The sequence below is a fragment of the Crassostrea angulata genome, chromosome 8 (genome assembly GCF_025612915.1).
Source record: "Crassostrea angulata isolate pt1a10 chromosome 8, ASM2561291v2, whole genome shotgun sequence".
NCBI classification, from domain to species: domain Eukaryota; kingdom Metazoa; phylum Mollusca; class Bivalvia; order Ostreida; family Ostreidae; genus Magallana; species Magallana angulata.
The window spans coordinates 44,306,974-44,326,776 of record NC_069118.1 but is presented as its reverse complement, the minus strand read 5'-3'; the positions used below and the strand labels follow the sequence as shown (position 1 = coordinate 44,326,776).

Here is a 19,803-nt window from a genome sequence, read left to right as displayed (position 1 = left end):
AAGTTCAAAACTTTGATCATTTATATCTGAAAAAAGAGAAACATTTTGAAAAGCAATGTAGAACAAAAGTTGCTCAAAATAATGTTCTGTACAATATGCCACCTTTAATTTTTTGATGATGGCCATACTAAGGATTTTAAGGGTCGGCCCCTAAAACACATTTATACAGATATCTCGAGAACGGTTAACACTTTGTGAGCACTTGGTGAACAAAATATGTTTATATTTACAAGACCTTTTATTTGTTGTCAAGAAAAAGGGGCTGGCCCCTCAAATTAGGGGCCAAATGGGCTCTAATGTCTTTTTACAATAACTCTTTACTGAAACATATTTTGTTAATAATTATAGAAGCAAACATGTTCATTGTACAGCTGTTCATCTATACAATACCATACCTAAGGCATATATTACGTAATAAGGGGTTTCAAGGGGCCAAAACTCAAAACTCTGATCATTAATATCTGAAAAAGGAGAAATATTTTGAAAAGCAATGTAGAACAAAAGTTGTTCAAAATAATGTTCTTAACAATGTGATACCAAAAATTTTGTTGTTAGTGGGCCTGGTAAGGGGTTAAAGGGTCGGCCCCTAAAACACATTTGTACAAATATTTCGAGAACGGTTTACAATTCATGAACACTTGTATAACAAAATATGTTTATATTAGCGAGACCTTTTATTTGATATCAAGAAAAAGGAGCTGGCCCCTCAAATTAGGGGCCACAAGGGCTACTCAGTCTTTTTATGATAACTCTTCTCTGATCAGTAATTTGATATTTATTATAAAGTAACAAAGGAGCTTTTATTAAGCTTAATTAAAAACTGAAATCCGTTTTAAAATCAGACGATGCATTACAGAGATATTGTGATTTAAAAATTGAGTTTTCCGGAAATTTTAATTCCACGTTTTTTGGTTCAGAAAATAGTGTTATGTTCTAAGTTAAATTAACTCGTTTCTAAAAAAATCGGTAATTGTTAATTCGTACTTGAACACATTTGGGATTTTTTTTTATTAAGTCGTTCTGGAAATTGTAAAGGTTTCTGTTAATTCGTTCTTGAAATCATTCAGATACTGTTTAGTCGTACCAAGAATTATTCGATTTTTATTTTTATTTTTTTTTAATTTTCTCTTGAAGTTGGTTTTAGATCTCTGCTTCTTACTGGAACTTCTAGCTTTACTCTCGACACTAACGGAAGACCCACTCGTTGCTTTGCAACGAGCTTTGCTCTAGTTACATTTATAATCCTTATCACTGGATTTTCCCTAAAGAGGAAGGTTGTAAAACAACTGATCTCCATTGACAATTTGTCTTGGTATAAAATTGCTTGCATTTCATGATCTAGACAGGCTAGTATATATAGCTTTTATATTTGATCTAATTCTACATGACATATGGTAAAAATTTAATTCACCAAATTCTTAGGATAGAAATAAAAGATAGTCACATATAGTCTCTTTCTTTAATATATACCATACTCTTTCATTTCAATCTAATTGAACATGTACCATACTTTGGTAATAAGTTTTAATGTTTATTGTTATAACAAATAGGGTTATAGTGAACATTGTATTATTTATGGATTTTCATTCTCATCACATTGATCCTCTTTCACTCTGAACCTTTTCTTTTGTATTATATCTCAGGATTTCAGCAATGTATCAAACAACTTCATTTCTTTATGTCATACATTGTCATAACAATACTTATCAAGCCTTAGTTTCCATGAAGTCTATCTTCATTTCAATTAGCTTAAAATAAATTCATGTATGGTGTCTGAAATCAAATCATCTAAGTCAATAAATGTTTGGTTCTTTGTTCCTCATATCATCCTCATTAATCATATAATGATGTGCAGGTTTATGACTTTTGTAATAATTATGGATGCAAAAAACAATTAAATAGTAAAACCATATTAATTATTTGACTGAATACATGTATATTACCGGTACATGTACTTGTTTTAAAAGTACTTTTCAAGTCAAGTACCCTAATGTTTGTTTGATTTCTCTCTACTACTAACTTAGACATATATATGTCTTTCATTCAAATTTTTTAATCAATACTGGTACTCCTGTTTTCAACATTCACTGTCACTTCAGTCAAACTTTATAACTCTTAACTCAAACTTTATATCTGAATAAAACTGCACAAACAATTGATTCGATTCAAAACACTGCATAAATTGTCTTTTGCACCCATTCCAAACAGTTATCAATTTAATTCTCTAATATTTTATGAATCAGTTCGTCTTTCAAAAAATTTATGATTCTCCAAGATTTTAAGTTTCTTTCTTCCAAACTTCACAACATGTATAACTTCGACTGTACAATGTAATATAAATAAATGTAATGTAGACAATCATCTTTTCTGTGACAATAACTTGAAAACACCATATATTATGTGGTATAGAAAACATATGTATATGTAAGCTTCTCATCCTAGAATTAAAACATTTTACAGCCAATGTATAAATGCTCTGAGAAGCAAAATAAATTCAAGTCCATTTGTGCAATTTCTTGTTTGGTCTTCAATGACACCAAATTATATTACTGATATCATCAGTTGTACTTATTTCAATCATGTGCAAACTGATGCCTTGAATACTTTTTTATATAATGATCAGTAAACCAACATTAATTTCATGTAAAATATTGCATCAGCCTGTTCAGATGTTCTAAATTGACATCTTCTTTCACTTACATGATTTAGGACAGTTGTATTATTAACCTGACTGTTATTTTGTTCAAACTTCAGACCTTTGGTCATTTTACTATGAGCACTACATTTTGTAAATTATAGGTCGTAAACCAATTATCTCCAGTATCAGTCAGCAGTTAAGAGAAATTCCATCTCTTGTCTCATTTATATCCCTGATATTGAGATCAATAAAACCATAAAAAATCTTAACACAGCGTGTTCTAATTGTACTGTACTATTTAATATATATACACAGCGTGTATATTATTCAACTTGCGATGTAAAGTTTATAGTAGTCAAATTTCTGAACACAACGTGTTTTATAATCGTACTATCAACCAATACACAACGTGTACTGTAAAACTTGCGGTAAAATATATTCACGACAAAATTCTGAACACAGCGTGTTCTAATCGTGCATTCAACAAATACACAACGTGTATTGTACAACTTGAGTTGTAAAACCACATGAACCATGTGTAAAACGAAATGCACGGATTATCAATCCTTTCAAACCAAGACTTCGTCATTGGTAGATTTAATTCGTTTTTAAAGGCTTTACAAACCTTGCAACTAAGACCACGTCTTAGAAAATTTATTAACACCGCAATAACCATATAACCGACAAGGGCTCATGTCCCGATGTCGCCAGAAAAAATATGAGTGTTTATCGCAGTGGGAGCACTATTTATACGGTATGTGACGTCACTTCCAGGTAGGTTTTTAGCTTTTTTGAAGGGCGATCCCGAGCATAATAGCCAGGAAATAATGCTACTTGATACTCCGATATGCCGAAGGCTGGATGAAAAGAATACCCATTTAATTTAGAAGGTAAAATATATGGATTTTTTTCTTTATGAAATAATAGTTTAAGGTACCTCACTACACCTAGACTTACACTTTTTATGACAGTTTACTACGTCTCAAGAAGGCGATTTAAGTGTTTTGTAAAATTGTTTATATCATTCGATTGGGTTGTATGTTGTCATAGCTCAGTGGTTTAACTATTGGGATTTTGAACTGAAGATCTTGAGTTCGAATCCGCCTGGAGCTTTAAAGTTTGTTAATGTATACTGAATTAAATTTTTGAAAATATAATTTTTTATCAAAAGTTACACATTTTTTCTCCTATTTGACTTAAATGCTTCTTATTCATTATATCTATCAATCATAATCAATGAATTTTCTGCTGATTTGATAAAATATTTCAATAGATCCGATGGTTGATTTCTTGACCATACAGAGCCTCCTTAACAGGCTTAGCAGCCCAGTCTATCATAATCTGTTTAATTACATGCAGCCTTATTCCTGTAATTTGAAAATAAAAAGTTGCATTGAGTGCTATAGTAATCCATAATAATGTAAAATAATATTTCAATTACATATTATTTTTAATAACAATGAAATAAATTGGTGAGGAAGACACTTGAGATACATGTATATAAAGTGTTGAGTTTAGAGATGTGGTTGATACTGTAAATTCGTAATTAAACGCGAGGAATTAATTTCCTTGTAAAATCCTGAGAATCAACCCTCGCGAATTTTAAAGTCTCGCTTTTATTTTTCAGACACTTTTGAACTATAGGAAATTAACACAAAAAATTGGTGACTGCGATTTTATATTCTCGCTATTTGATACAAAACAGTGGAATTGCGGAATTAAGTACTCGCGTAAAACAAGGAATTTACAGTAACCGAGAACGGGTGCTTACAGTCCATGCTGTTTAAGTGGAATTTGAAGGAGGAACAATTTGATACAATATGTAAAATTATATGTCCCAAACTCATGGTTATCTTGCAATCAACTGGAATGAGATAACAGGAAGTTACAGGCATGCATGGACTTTTTATGTTTGGGGCGAATAAGGTGACAATTTCTCAGAGGTTTCCCAATGAATCATTATTCATTAATTGCTAATGATGTGGTGTTTAGAAATCAATATGAACTAGCATGAGCTGCTATCTTCCCTATTATTCAATGCAAATTGACAGTGCTTAGAACTTTGTTTACAGACACCCTTTTGGCTAACTGTATTTAGCAATATCATATAATTTAGCAATAACTATGGCTTGGGAAAGGCATTGCATGCATTCACATCAAAAAGGACCCCTGAGATGACTTGGCCTCGAGTTTATTTGCTGGAATTTAGGATATAAAAGACTCTGTTATTAAGTTGCAATGTTAGCACTTGAAGGCAACTGTTGTGCATGCACAATGCAATGTTAAGATGTGATTATTGTCTAGACATTGCGACAGAATATTCCTTTATGGAACAATACTAAGTTTTGGTCAATTTCTGTGTTTAAGACATAATTGTTGGGAGAAAGAGAGAGAGAGAGAGAAAAAAAGAACTTAGGAAAATTGCAGATTTGTTCTCAACAATTTTTTAACACAGATTTTTTCAACAAATTTTACTCTTTCTTAACAACCAAACTCTGACCTTAAGCTGTAAACATGCAGTTATTAAAAAAAAAAGAACCTGACACCCTACTCCCCCTCCTCCTATTTGAATTAAAGAAAAAATGGCATGTAAAATTAGCACACAAAAAATTTAAAGTAGCTGTCTTTATAAGCAAAATGCATCATGCAATAGAAAAGATTTTAAGGGATCAAAAAAATAAAACAATTGCAGACTTCAATCATCCAATGACCTGTCATGAAGATTTAACGACAGAGGGTCATATACAGGTGAAGGTCACAAATTTGTGGAAATGTGAATTCAAACTTCTGTCAGGTTAAAGATCTATATGTTGGGTTAATTATATTCTTTGTGAGTCAGTTGTAAGTCAATATTTTCACTAACCGTAAATTCCTTATATAATGCGAGACTCGGTACTTAATTCCGCGATCCCACTGTTTTGTATCAAATCGCGAGCGCGGAACTTTTATTCTTTTTTCTCATAGTTCTCAACTCTCAAAAAAATGATGGCGAGATTTTAAAATTCGCGAAGGGTGCTCCTCGCAATTTTACGCGGATATTCATCCCTTGCGTTTAATGAGGAATCTACAGTATTTTCCTTCAAGGAATCTGATAAAAAAAAAGGTGCATATTCTGTGGGGGAACTACTTTTCATTAGTTGGGGTTAAATCTGTGTCATTCAAAGGTTTCTTTGACCCTCTATATGAGTATAGTATATGTACAGCTCTTACTACTTTCTAGGTTAATTAGACTGAAAAAAAAGAACAACAAAAAACCCACCACCATGCAGACACTGTTGTGTCTTAGATGCTTAGAAATTAATCTACGATGCATCGTAACGTGCTAGGAGAGACAATATATTCTGTTTTATCGCAACAATTAAAGAAATCTCCATATCGTTGATCTAGTTGATTCTCTCTGATGTGTCGCTGATCAGACATATTCAGTGGAAAAAGTCCCATCCTTAAGCTGCACCAACTGACAACAGGAAAGTAATGATTCCGGATGAGTGTCTGCTGAATGCTACAACAGGAGCCCAAAGCTTAATATTAAGTATGCTTGCACTTTAAAGGAGGTAAAGCTATTCATCATGAAGCTGAGCAACATGTCCTGAATCATAATTGAATAATTGCTTTTGAGTGCTGGAATCGCCATTAATTGCAGTTATGCAATGCAGCAGTGATTGGTAACTTAGGGTTATATGAGATGGCATTTGCAGTTTTGGAAAAATTGAAAAAAAAATATGAAAAATGCAGCAGTATTCAATTTGCATTGAATATCAGTACTATAATAGGATTTATAAATCTAAGAATGTCACTGAAAATTTCACGAGGTTCCTGCAGTGTAATTTATAACAAAGGTTTAATGACTGCAATATCGATTGCACTGATGCGATTCACATGTAAAGATAGAAAGATCGGAAAGGAAATTAAATCACACCTAATTGTCTGCAGCAAACATATTGAAATCATGCCCTGAAGAGAGTTTCCAAGTGGAAGAAACGGCACACTGAAAGACGATCAACTCTGCAGCTGGCCATTGTGAAATATCAATACAAAGTTTTCAGACTTAATTGTTGTTTTAATGTAGAGGGAATTGAAACCAGTGGTTGTCGTCTATCGGAGAAGATTAATTAATGCACTGGTGGGGAGTCATGGGGTGAGAAACACCAAACTCTGGAAATGATGCAACGCATGGCATCAAATTCCTGTGTATATAAAACAAAACGAAGACAAAACGTCTCATGAAATTGTGAATCTGACTCGCATAAAATCTTTAAAATCAAGATCGGCAAACATTGGAGAACTTGATCAGCAAGGCTCTTTGAGGAACTGGTTATATTGCTTGTATAAATGATTTATCAGTGTATTGTTCACTTCTTTTGGAGTCTTTGACTTCAGATGCTCGACATCCTTGACAGACTTACTGGCTGCTGCAAGTTCCTTTTAAATAATAGAATACACTTTGGAATGGTTCCATTATATGATGCAAACTGAGAAGAGTAATATTTTACTAGGATTGAATATCAGTGAGACAGTTTAAACAACAAAACTTAAAAAGTACTTGTCATTTGTTACTTTAATGAAGCCCACAATTCGACCTTTTTTTTTTAATGGAAGTGACTATGAATTATTGTATCTCGGGGAATTCAACAGAATTTAATTCATGGGTCAATTTTTTAAATTAAATGGGTTCCTCTCGTGCACAAATTCACATCCTTAATGAATAATAAAGTAGTACTTCATTAACTATAGAAGAAAATTCACGACATATACCTTAGTATACTATTTAAATAGTGCCTGTTTGGGTCAGGATAACAGTTGAAATTGATACCCCGAGAAGACCATATTGTCAACCGAGGCGAAGCGGAGGTTGACAATGGTTTTCGAGGGTTGTCAATTTCAACTGTTATCCTCCCAAACAGGCACTGTTTATTTTATTATACTGAATGTCTTAATTTTAGAGAAATTATTTCTGCTATTATATAGAAATTATGTGAATTCTACAGCGAACCATACGTGCATAATTTATGCGCATGTAACAATTCGTTGTGTTACCCGTTGCCAAGTGTGTTGCTAACGCTGAGGGTAATAGAACGGATTATCAACTGCATCTTAACCAATCAGATTTCAGTCTTTAACAAGAAATTATGATAAATCATTTTGTTCATTACATCATATGTCTATCTATACTAAACAGGAGCAGAAGCTTATTGCCCCATATACAATTTAAAACAACATATCTGGAACACAAGTGATTCGAAAACCATGAAATCCAATAATGTGATTTTAAAGTCCCAACTTTACCTATTTTATTTTTTTTTGTGGGCATTTTCACCTTCATATCTCGAATCCTAGAATATCTCAAAGATCTTTCCTTCGATAATTAAGTCCGGCAGTCTAGAGTTTTGAGATAACAGCCTGAGGGATTATTTGACAGCTTTTATTTCCTTAAATTGACATTCGACCCTTCCTTACAAAAGTACACTCTTCTTGGTATAATGAAACTTTGGGTATCATAGATTGGAATTTGAATAAGTATAAACTAGTATAGATTTCTGCGTACTTTTATGACATCTAAACAGTTATAATTATCAATGATTCTCAGTCCTGTCTTGATGAATTTGATATTGTCTGAAACTGTTGTCCACAGTCCTTCTTGCCTTTTAAGAAATGAATTCCATTTCGAGAGGCAAATCATCATCGCCATTGAGGAAAAGATGATTGAAAATTGATGAATGCCTTATATACCTGTCCCAAGCTTGACGATACTGATATGACATTTGGCAAATGTCACATACTTAATTTGCTGAGAAATTTTAACATTTTGCTTTTACTGCTTTACTGCTAAATATTTATAGATTAAAAAGCATTATGAATGTACAAAGCATATTGTTAATAACATTTAAGATTATAAATTGACCTTTATAAGATGAAAATATTTTACAATTTGTTGTCATTTTTCAGCATGGAGAATTTTACAGAGGCATTTGGAGAAGAAATCAAAATGCTGACCTACAATCTTACTGCTTATAGGAGTTATAACGAAGAGGTAAAAACGGAAAATCTGTCCAGATTAATTTCCAGGGAGTTATGTCCCTTTAGAATGATCAAGTCAAGGGGTCCAGTGTTCCCAAGCAACGGTATGATTAATGTAAACCACATTTTATTTGCGACGACATTATGTCACGATTTACTGGAGATGTACTCAAGATTGTGACAACTAATTTTCGTGAGTAAGCCATGTACAGACCCTTGTTATTACAACTACAAGGGCAGGTTCACTGTGAGAAATATTGGCGATGACGAGGCTCTTGGGAACCTTGCGAATTTTTCTCGCTTCCTAATAAAATTTGGTTTACAGTAATTTCCATGGAGTTATGTCCCTTTAGAATTAACAAGTGAAGGGGACCTGTTGGTGTCGTTGATCGAAGTATTATAAAGATATGTCTGTTGTCCAAGTGTTGTATGTCTACATTACAGAAAAACTCACCTATAAGTACATGAATGACAGTTCTATGCTAGACATACAAGATACGTACAATACAAAATAAAGTAATCCTCAGTATATTCCATCATTAACTATCATCCCAAAAAATATCAGTAAGCAACATGCAGCATTTTACAGTTTGTCTTCCTTGTATAATCCTGCAATGGTATGGCTTTCATTTAATAATTTTCCCTGCGATGATAAAAGGCTTCCGGGCAGAGATCAGGTTGCTTATTGCCCGGAGATTACAGACTCCCAAGTTTGAGGATCGGGGACCTTATAATGCTTTTAGTTTCTCTTTATTGTGATTGTTAATTTTTTTTTCATGGGATATCTGGTGTCAGCCTATTCCGAGTTGCTCAAATTCTGAGAATGTTCATTATTGATGTTTTATATTAAATAACTTCCGTGAGAAAGTTTGATTTTTTTTTTTCTGTCACATGTAATATTGCATAATGTAAGAAGCCAAAACTAAACTTTAAACTATTTGAGAAGTAATGGGTTATTGTTAAAATTGTTTTGCTTTCCTTTGAAGATCGTGACATAAATTCTAATTAACGTGCACATTCTGTCTTGTAATTGGTTTCACTATCGGATTAGGACAGATTTGTTTGGTGATTGCCACTGTTGATGGGAGGATGAGAGCGTATGGCTCTTAGATTAAACTTACTAGAAAAAAAATTGTTAAGTAAGAATTATGTCTTTTATTTGTTATTCTCTAGAGCTTCCTTTCAAGTCCAGGAAAATAAAGATCAGCAGGGTTACGGGTATAAATACATTGTTGGTTGATGGCTCTGTGTCATAAACCCTCGATCTTTACAATTTAAAACCTGTAATTTATCATAATTGATCCTCGTATTTTTACTTTGAACTACTTGATTACTGACCTAAGTATTTGGAGATTCGATCAGTACCGGTACTTCTGATAGATGACAAACAAAAGTTAGTTAAGAGGGTTGGATGGTTGTGGCCATATTAAGACTGTCTTGATCTCCTTTAGGAGAAGAGTTCCATATAAAGATATAGGGATTTCCGAAATAATCATTGAAAAACTTAAAAGCTAAATAATTAAATTAATGGATTTTTTCTTGACTATGAATAACAGTATAATATACTAGCTAAATTAACAAATCATTCTAAAAAATTATGATTTATGTGATGTGGTTAATATTCTATTGACCATCCAGCTGCCCTAAAGGAAAGACTAGAGAAAAAAAACCGAGACATTATATTCTGCTTAATTTCAAAGCTTTAAGTATGATGTTCATCATTGTTCATGATTTTCATTAGTACTAGAATGGTTTTAGTGATGTATTTTCTTCTTTTACAATGTCACATACAGAATATGGCTTTTAGTTTGATGATCACTAAATGGTTAAACAACATGGCTTTCTGGGAACAGAATTGCAATTATCATATTGAAATACATGGTATCAATAATCTACCTTAAAAAAATCCTCAAGGGAAATATTTGGAATCCAAGACAGAATCGGATAATTATATTCATCATCAAAGCAATATCGATAGCTAACATCTTCTTCCGGTACGCCCTTTGGGGGGTTAGGTGAAAAGATTATTTTTCATCGTGATTGTTGAATATGAGATTTTTCTCAAAACCTGTGGTTGTGCTGCTCTCCAGCTAATTGCAGCCTTAAAATTTGTGTAACTCTTTTGACAGATGTCATTAATTTAAATCAATAAAATGATAAAACTTTCAGAACATTTCATGTTCTTATAGTAACCTTGCCAGCTAGCTTTTATTACTGTATATATTGTTTAGCTTTATAGATTCTGATAAACAAATTAACCAATTTCTTTTATGAGTATCAATTTAAATAAGTTAACAAGGAATTTGAAATCGATATGCAGCTTTGATTATGAGATTCTACAAATAAATGTGGATTAAAAATATATTTTTCAATTAAGTTTTAGCTTTAATGGAAATTTTATAAAAAAGTATGATGCATTAATACAGCTAGTGTTCTAAGCAATAATTATTTTGAAATGAATATTAAATCAAGTTTTGCATGTAGAATATAATGAAAAAGTTGCATATAAGAAATATTTTTAATTTTATTTTGAATTAAGCTCATTAATTTTGATATTGCTCATATAACAATCAAATAATGATAGTTTTAATCAATAATTCCCAATAGCAACATTATTATTTTAAAACAAGAAAGGACTCAGTCATAGATTTTATTATGAAACAGATAATAATTATTGTTATTTTCAGTAGTATATTCTCACTTAATAACTGTATTATTAAATTAGACAACTCATGACTCAATAATTGTAATATTAGCTCGTTGGAAAAATTTTGACCAGTCAATATTTTTTTGATGTTGAATATTAATTGGAGAATATTCCCTCTATTTCAATTAATCATTTTTGATGTGTTGATTCGTAAACGGTGACATAACTCTTCGCTACTTAAAAAACAAGATGACCTCATAATAGGCAATCTGAGTCAAGTCAAGTAAACAATGGACGCGCAATGTGACAGATTGCTATCATAACGGCTTTAGGATTAGCAAATTTCTGTGAAGTAAAATCGGGTAGAACATCTGTAATTAAATTTCTATGGGCAGCTGAATATCACCAGTGACCGTTTGATGCCGACAATATTTTGGAAATGAACTTTAGTGCTACATTGAATTCGTGAATTCTATGTTGAGCTGAGAAAATTATGGGGATCTGTTTTCTAATCCTTTCTTAAATTTTGGTTAAAATGTTTCTTTATATAACAAAACAAATGTTGACTGTGTTTTGGGCAACCTTCATTACATTAGCCTCCTTTGGATGAAAATATTGCCCTCCGCTTTGGGTTGGGCAATGTTTCGTCCCTCGGGGGCTGATATAATCAATGTTGCCCTCAAACCCAGTCAATATTTGTTATTATAACCTTTAAGGTCAGTTCTCTGAACATTATACTGACAATAACATAATTTTTTTGTGTTTATTTTAATTATACTCTGTCCCAAGATATCCTCGTTTCACATTTTGCTTAATTACTCGATATTTGTAAATTAATACCTCAGGGTTCAAATAATGTTCATTAAGAAATATGAAAAATTTCTAAGATTTCATTTTGGAACGTCCCCTCTAGCTTATCAGTTTTTGATTAATGGCTAAAAAATGTGATATCTACGGGGATTTTGTTTTGCAACAGACCTGGTTGCATGATAACATTGAAAAATTGTGCGAGGTATTCCGAGTGACTTCAGAATGGAGAAAAGCTGTCAACATTCTTCATTATAAATCTCCATAAGAAATCAGTTTTCGTTCCTGTCAATTTTTCTTGAGGTAAAAAATGATTAGGTTATTTTCCCTTCTACATATTAAAATTGCACTTATATTTCACAGGTATTGTATTTTTATTAATTTAAAAAAAATGTCCAAATGTGCTGCATAAATATCTTGGGACAGATTATAATTAAGAGGGCTGGTCATGCATGGTCATGGCTATTTTAAGACCATATCTCCTTTTAGATGGATGAATATCTGTGTACAAAGATATAGAAGCATATTTGGAATTTTAAGCTAAATTTATGAATTTTTTCCTTATGTATAAAAAGCTCATGGCAGAGCATTGATATGATATCTGAAATTTTAAGGCAGATCGAATGGTTATTATATAAACAGTGCCTGTTTGGGAGGGTAACTGTTGAAATTGACACCCCAAGACAACCATTGTCAACCGACGCGAAGTGGAGGTTGACAATTGTTTTCGAGGGATGTCAATTTCAACAGTTACCCTCCCAAACAGGCACTGTATTTAATTTATTATACTGAATGTCTTAATTTTAAAGAGAATTTTACTGCTTTTATATAGAAATGAAGTGAATTCAACGGCGTACCGTACGCGCATAATTTACGCACATGTAACAATTCGTTGTGTTACCAGTTGCCAAGTGTGTTGCTAACGCTGAGGGTAATAGAACGGATTACCAACTGCATTTAAACCAATCAGATTTCAGTATTTAACATAAAAGTATAATTATAAATATATATGTTATATCAAAACATATGTTGGTGACCATGTGTCCAGCCTCTTTATCAAGCTAGTATATAGAATTTCCAGAGTGCTATAAAGATACAGTATTTTTTGTGTTCAAGGTCTTTGGGTCTCTTTATTTAATGCTATGATTAAGTTATACACTTGGCTGCGGCGAAACTTCCTGTAAACATGTTGATTATGTGATAATGAAGAATGATGAGCGCGAAAATTGCAGTGTGTAGGTTGGACACTGAGCATAAGCATAAGGAGTGATTGATTGGCTGTTTTTGACACTTGCCGCTTATTATGAGCCTACATTTATTTATTGCCACTCACTAGAACTCGCGGAAGAAGTGATATCTTAAGCCAGTTAAACTTAGATGATCTTCATTATCAGACACAGTGTTTAATGTGGTGTAAGGTTTTTTTCGTCCGCTGCAGACGTCTCAATGTAATCTTGTCTCTGGCATTAGTGACTATTATTTTAGTGTATGGATCAATGCTTAACTCCAGGAATTGTGTCATTAAAGTCATGAGATTTTTTTTTGGTCTGGATGAAACCATAAAAAGTCAGATTTTTTAACCGGGTTTCCAACGGAAAAATCTGGTTATTAAAATGGTGAAAATGGCAGGCGAACAGCTGCTAAAAGGGTACCCTCATTGTACGGAAAACTCCTCCTACAGTTTTCAAGATAAGAAGTTGTTCTTTTGCAGATCAATTGTACATATATCAGAGGTGTGCATATTGCTAGGATTTTGATTTCCGATAATTTATGAAAAAAATACCAGCTTTTGAACTTAGTCATTTTTTGGCAAAATATTGCATAAATGGTACACCATTTCACTGGATACGGGTTGACATGGATTATGGATACAGTTCACATAAAAGAAAACCCGGTTTGCTGTCACATTGACAGCTTTTCACTTGTTTAGAAATTATTTCAGTGTTAAACTTAAAGCTGAAATTCAATACACCTACAATAATTAGCATATATTAGAATGAAATCAAATACAAAGATTGAGTTTTATTGAATCAGATGTGGAATTTTTTTATTCTCCATCATGTTAATAGCCATGGCAATGCATACAGAGTAACTCTTGTTATAATTCATTTAATTTAAAGCTGCTTGGTCCGATTTTATATCAAATTTTATGCACGCTCTTAAACAATGGCAATGCTTAGTATATGTATAATAATAGACATTGCAGTAGTTTTACGTCCCATCAATTATGCCAAATTTCAATGAAGAAAAATACGTACAAAATTTGATAACAAAGCAAACGACATTAAAAGGTACCACGTTATTTCGCTTCATGTTAAATTTCACCACTGACGACGAGACGGGTATGGTTGTATTACGACTTTGACATCGCTTTAAATAAAGGTCGAAATGATCAGACAAATAACAAATAAACATGTGTAGGTTTTGTTTGCTTATATTTACAAAGTCTGCTTTCTTTAAAATCGATGCATAGCATATGCGGGTTGAATAACCCCAATCATTCGGGGGACGAAACCAAGCGGTTTCCTTTTCTAAACATTCCCGTGATGCATTTTGGTTTGTTTTTTTCGTTTGCCCAAAGAGAAATTATTTTTATTTACTTTGAATATTTCTAACTTTGAAAGGAGACTGATTCTGCGGGTGTAAATAGGAGAAAGTCCATAACTTTCTAAGATAAATGATTTGTATGGAAAAAATTTTGATACTGTAATTACAAAAAAAATTGGACCAAGCAGCTTTAAGAATTTTTCATTTAACTGCATGGAAATAAAGGCATAATATACATGCAAATGAGAGCAATTAAACTTTGTTATGAATGTTTGGCATTTACTTTCACTATGGCCCTGAAACTTCCTTTGGCCTTGAACTTCTTCATGGCCTTTATTTCACTGTATTACCCTTTATTTCATTATTTTCTTTAACTTTGTTTAAAAAACCCTGCTCTCAAGAGATTTTTAGAAAACTAAATTATACATATTGGTGAGTGCAATTTGACCGCGTAACTATTACTTGTATATCTGACATTAACTTTTTTATGACTTTACTTCACTATATTTCTGTTTTAATGATCATAACACTTTTTGAAAATATCAAAGAAACAATAAAAAAACATCATGTGATGATTATTGGCAACAAATTAAGTCTAGGATATAGGATGTATGGATAAATCCTTTTCTCTTACAAACTTGCTGGTCAATTTGACGTCGACATAATTTTTTGACCTCTAGCTGCAATTATGTAGTCCTCTCCGACTTTTTTATTTGATTTTTACTGGAGTCTCAGGGCTATAATTCCATAGGATATTCGTAATGGTGCAGTTATTTTTTTAATGGGGCTGACTTCAGTCCAAAATGTTTTTATGTACTTGAAATCCCCGACCCTGCCAAAAAAATCGGGATAGGGCTACATTATTGCAGCTATTTGATGTCATACTTGGATACTCGGAATCGAATGATGCATACCGAATTCTACAGCATATTATGGCCGATGACTGGAGTGTGTGTAATAACAGTCAAAGGTTTCTAGAAAGGGATGTGTAAAAAAATTTTAATACCCACCCCTCCTGTTTATTACACACGAGTAAGCAATTTGTGGTTTAAATTGCACAGGGCGGAAAAGAGTATATTTTCTATAAGTAAACAATATACATATGGGATCTCTCATGATTTGCGATGGATTGAAAACAAACAACTTGTTGGATAAAAATCATATACCATCGCAAATCATGAGAGATTCTTTTTAATCGATGTTTTACCACATCTTTTGTTAAATCTCAATCTCTGTAAATTAACATTTAAAATTTTGAGCCGCTCAACATATTGACTACAAGCAGCAGCAATTTTACACATGAAAAACTGTTGCCTGAAGATTAACAAACATTTAGCATTGCATTTTCTAACATATATTTATCAATTTAGGAAAAAAATGAAATAGCATTACTGTAAATTCCTTTTTTTACGCGAGTACTTTATTCCGCAATTCAACCGTTTTGCATCAAATCTTGAGAATATAAAATCGCGAACGCCAAAGTTTTACCATTGCTCTGTTTAGTTTACATGTGTTCAAAATATAAAAGGGAGATTATAAATTCCCAAGATGTATTTCTTGCAATTTTATGTAGATATTAAATCCTCGCGTATAATTAGGAATCTACTAATAGTAAATGCTTTACATTTAAAGCTCTATACTTTCAACTGAATGATTTTGTTACTTTCCCAATCTACATCCATCATCAACCTACATAATGTTTAATTTATGTGACGTCGTATGGCGTAAAAACCATATGCAGTAAAACAGGGTTATAGCGAACACGCTTATCATGAATTGACGCTTACAGCCAAGTGAATTTCATTCCCAAAGACCCTATTACATGTTGAAAACTTGACGTATATACTGAATTATGCTTATAATGAAGTAAAATTGCCTGTCCCTGGGACTACGTTATAACTGTATCACGTATCAAAAATTTATTACAAGAGTGATATCCACTGCATATTGAGCTTAATATGTGATAAATATATTTAAATTTATATATAGGCCCACAGGCAGCTGACAACAGCTAAGGTGTTTGACCCCCAGGACCTGGTGGACAAAATGGCCCGTGAGATAGAGGAACTTCTGAAGACCAAGGTCAAAGCTGTTGAGGTAAAATTCAAAAAAATTTGAAAACCTATGGAAATCAATCATTGGTGCACTTTTCATTCTAGCATTTTGTAGGGACAATAATGCACCAAATGCTCTGAATTTGTGATAGGTCTTACTTTCTTCTTTTACCGTGTGTAAAATTTGAATAAAACTATGGAAAATTTGAATGGCACAAATGTTAAAGTTTCGTACAATTAATGGTATCCTACTTTGAACAGTTCAGGAATTGTTATTCTGCTAATGTTAATGATATATATCATTGTCAGGGGCTTTTTCAAAAGGCCGTTTTGCGAACATGAAACAGCGAATATGTCAGTGTTAGGGTAGTTTTCTCCATGCCCAATTCTATGAATTCAGTGATAATTCAGATAAGCTGTTCCTAGAACAACAAACAAATTCAACTGCTGCTGCAAGCTTAATTGCATGCATGCATAGCCAATTCCAATAAGAAGCAAAAAATAGTTGGTAAAACAATGCTATCCTTACGTTTAAATAAAGATTTTAAATTAGTACATTTGGTTAAAAATAAGTGGTTATTTGTTGGAATTTTTTGTTTACAGAAATTGGTAAAAGCAGCAGAAAATGCCAGGAAAGACCATGAGTATAGGAAAAACTTGCAGGTAAAAAACCTCACAAAGTAACTACCTCTTCTGGCAACATAGCAAACACAGGTTTAAAACCTACACACTAACTACCTCTTCTGCCAACATAGCAAACACAGTTATAAAACCCACAAAGTAACTACCGTATTTCACGGAATTTAGGTCGATACTTTTTTCCCCTGACATGTGGACCTCGCCCTATTCATCGCTTCGCCCAATTTATGTTTTTTTTTTTTTGGTTGGAATTTTGCAAAAATTTATGCAACCCTCCAATAAAATCATGAGTGTTTACTGTAATACTGCTTGAATTTCTGTGTAAAAATCGTATGGATTTTAATCAATATACTGTAGTAATTTATCATTTAAACAAAATTAAATGTAAATAGATTTATTTCTTCTTACATTTCTTACTTAGATCACTGACTGAATCATTAAATGCTGTCATGCATTTTGATCGTGTGCTTACGATAAACAGGAAATCGATTTCGCGCGGTAAAAGTAAAATGTGAACCGTACAAAGGGTAATTACGGGGGGAAATATCGTCGGGTAGAAATAAAAAAAAAACACAATTTGTTTTCATAATAGAATACATGAACAAGTCTTTTTCTGTATATTCAACATAAAACTTTCGATGAAATTTTAGCCAGGTGTCTCTGAAATCAGTCTGGGTAGCGCTGACTTTATTTATACACAGTAGAACTCTCGGCACGTGCTACTCATGCCTGCAGGCTTCAATAAGATCAGAGGTTGACTCGTGTGTATATACACAGTAAAAGTCACATAGAGACACAGGGTGGCATGTGCTACCGTAGTCATGCCTCCAGGCTAGGTAACTATCCCCTGGTTAACACCAGTTTGTACACATGGCAGGGAAGTAATAAAAAACGATCTTAAATTAAAACCGGCCGTACTGAATTATTTGGTTTGAAAATTTTGACGCAATTTCAGACATTTTCTTACGATGTTTCCAAGAAATACATTTTATTTCCCTTTTGTTTAAAACTGTGAAATAAGATTAAAGGCTACTATATGATAACGTTATTGGTTTAAACCATTTATTCATTAAAACTATCGGTAATTTTTCGACCAATTCTTCGAAGTCGACCTATTTATACTTTTTTTTATTTTATGGCTAAAAACGGCCTCCTTCGCCCAATAAACCGTATCGACCTAAATTCCGTGAAATACGGTACCTGTTATTGCAACATAGCAAACACGGGTATAAAACCCACACTAACTACTTCGATAGGCAACATAGGAAACGCTTGCAGGCAAACATATACCTGCAAACTCAATTTACCTCTTCTGGGCAGTATTGGTATTGGATCTCGTGGCATTATAGTAATGGTGGCTATGTTTGATTAGAGTCAAGAGGATTGGAATGATAGCAGAAGAGTTAACGACTAATGGGTGAAATAATTATATCTGTGCATGACCAGATAAAAAAAAGTGAAATGTTTTGGGAGGGGATTTGACTTTGTAGTTAGAAACTTTTGCAATTAAGGGACTAAGAATTGACAGACTACCAAGTGGTTTTTAGGTGAACCAGAAAAAAAAAAGATAAATGGGGACAAATTTGAAATTATTGCATTAGTGGACCCAGGAATTTACACGTGCTGTTTCTCGGAAGCAGAACATTTGATTTCTTGCCCTAATGGATTTTTTGCCGGTATCAATGATCAGCCAATGACACATCAGTGATCGCCGAGTCACAGCGATCCCTTCCCAATATTTGCTCAAGAGCTGTTCTTATTGAACCATCATCTCCTGATCTGTGGATCAGGACACAGAGAGAAAGAGATAGAAATTATCCCCGAGATATATGCCTTTTTCCCTCCCATTAAAATGTGCTTCAGGCACAGTTCTCTGTTGGCCAACGTAATCAATGGTATATCTAGCATCAGGCAGCAGGCTATTTGTCATGGAGAGTGAGAACCCTGACGATGCTGCGACAATCGGAAGTGACGGCATCCGTTTATCAGTTATCAAGTAATGACCTGACTTTATCAGAATTATTAGTCCAGGATGCACAAACCCTTGCCTATTAGCTGTTATATCTTATGACTGCGTGATTTTATAAGGCACGCTTGGTTCTCCGTTTCTTCGGCGTCAGTTTTGTTGATGAACTGATTCTCGTTTCTTTAAATCATGAAATCTGGGTCAGTGAGATTCGCAACAAAAACTGATCAATTGAATTTTCATGCTGTGGGATTTTTTGTTGTTGTTGAAATCAATCTCTTGCCTCAATATGATACATAGTTTCCATATTGTTATTGAGGCTATCATATTTCAGATTTAGTTAGTACCACATGCATCAAAATTTTATATGAAATAAAAATGGCTGTTAATATTTTGGGGTTTATGGCGTCTAATTATGTACAAATGAAGGCCTATGGCTGAAAATGTATCTAAAGGTTCTGTTGTTCGGATAAGAACATGTAGAAGG

General features: G+C 33.1%; 1 protein-coding gene across 1 annotated transcript in view; it reads left to right on the top strand.

Moving 5' to 3' along the window:
- The window catches only part of LOC128158184 (voltage-dependent calcium channel subunit alpha-2/delta-3-like), an 88,446-nt gene that overhangs the window by 20,541 nt on the left and 48,102 nt on the right, over positions 1-19,803 (top strand). The window contains exons 2-4 of the mRNA XM_052820935.1: positions 8,585-8,669; positions 16,647-16,754; positions 17,315-17,374. Coding sequence (XP_052676895.1) covers positions 8,585-8,669; positions 16,647-16,754; positions 17,315-17,374 — 253 coding nt within the window. The remainder of the gene's footprint in view (positions 1-8,584; positions 8,670-16,646; positions 16,755-17,314; positions 17,375-19,803) is intronic.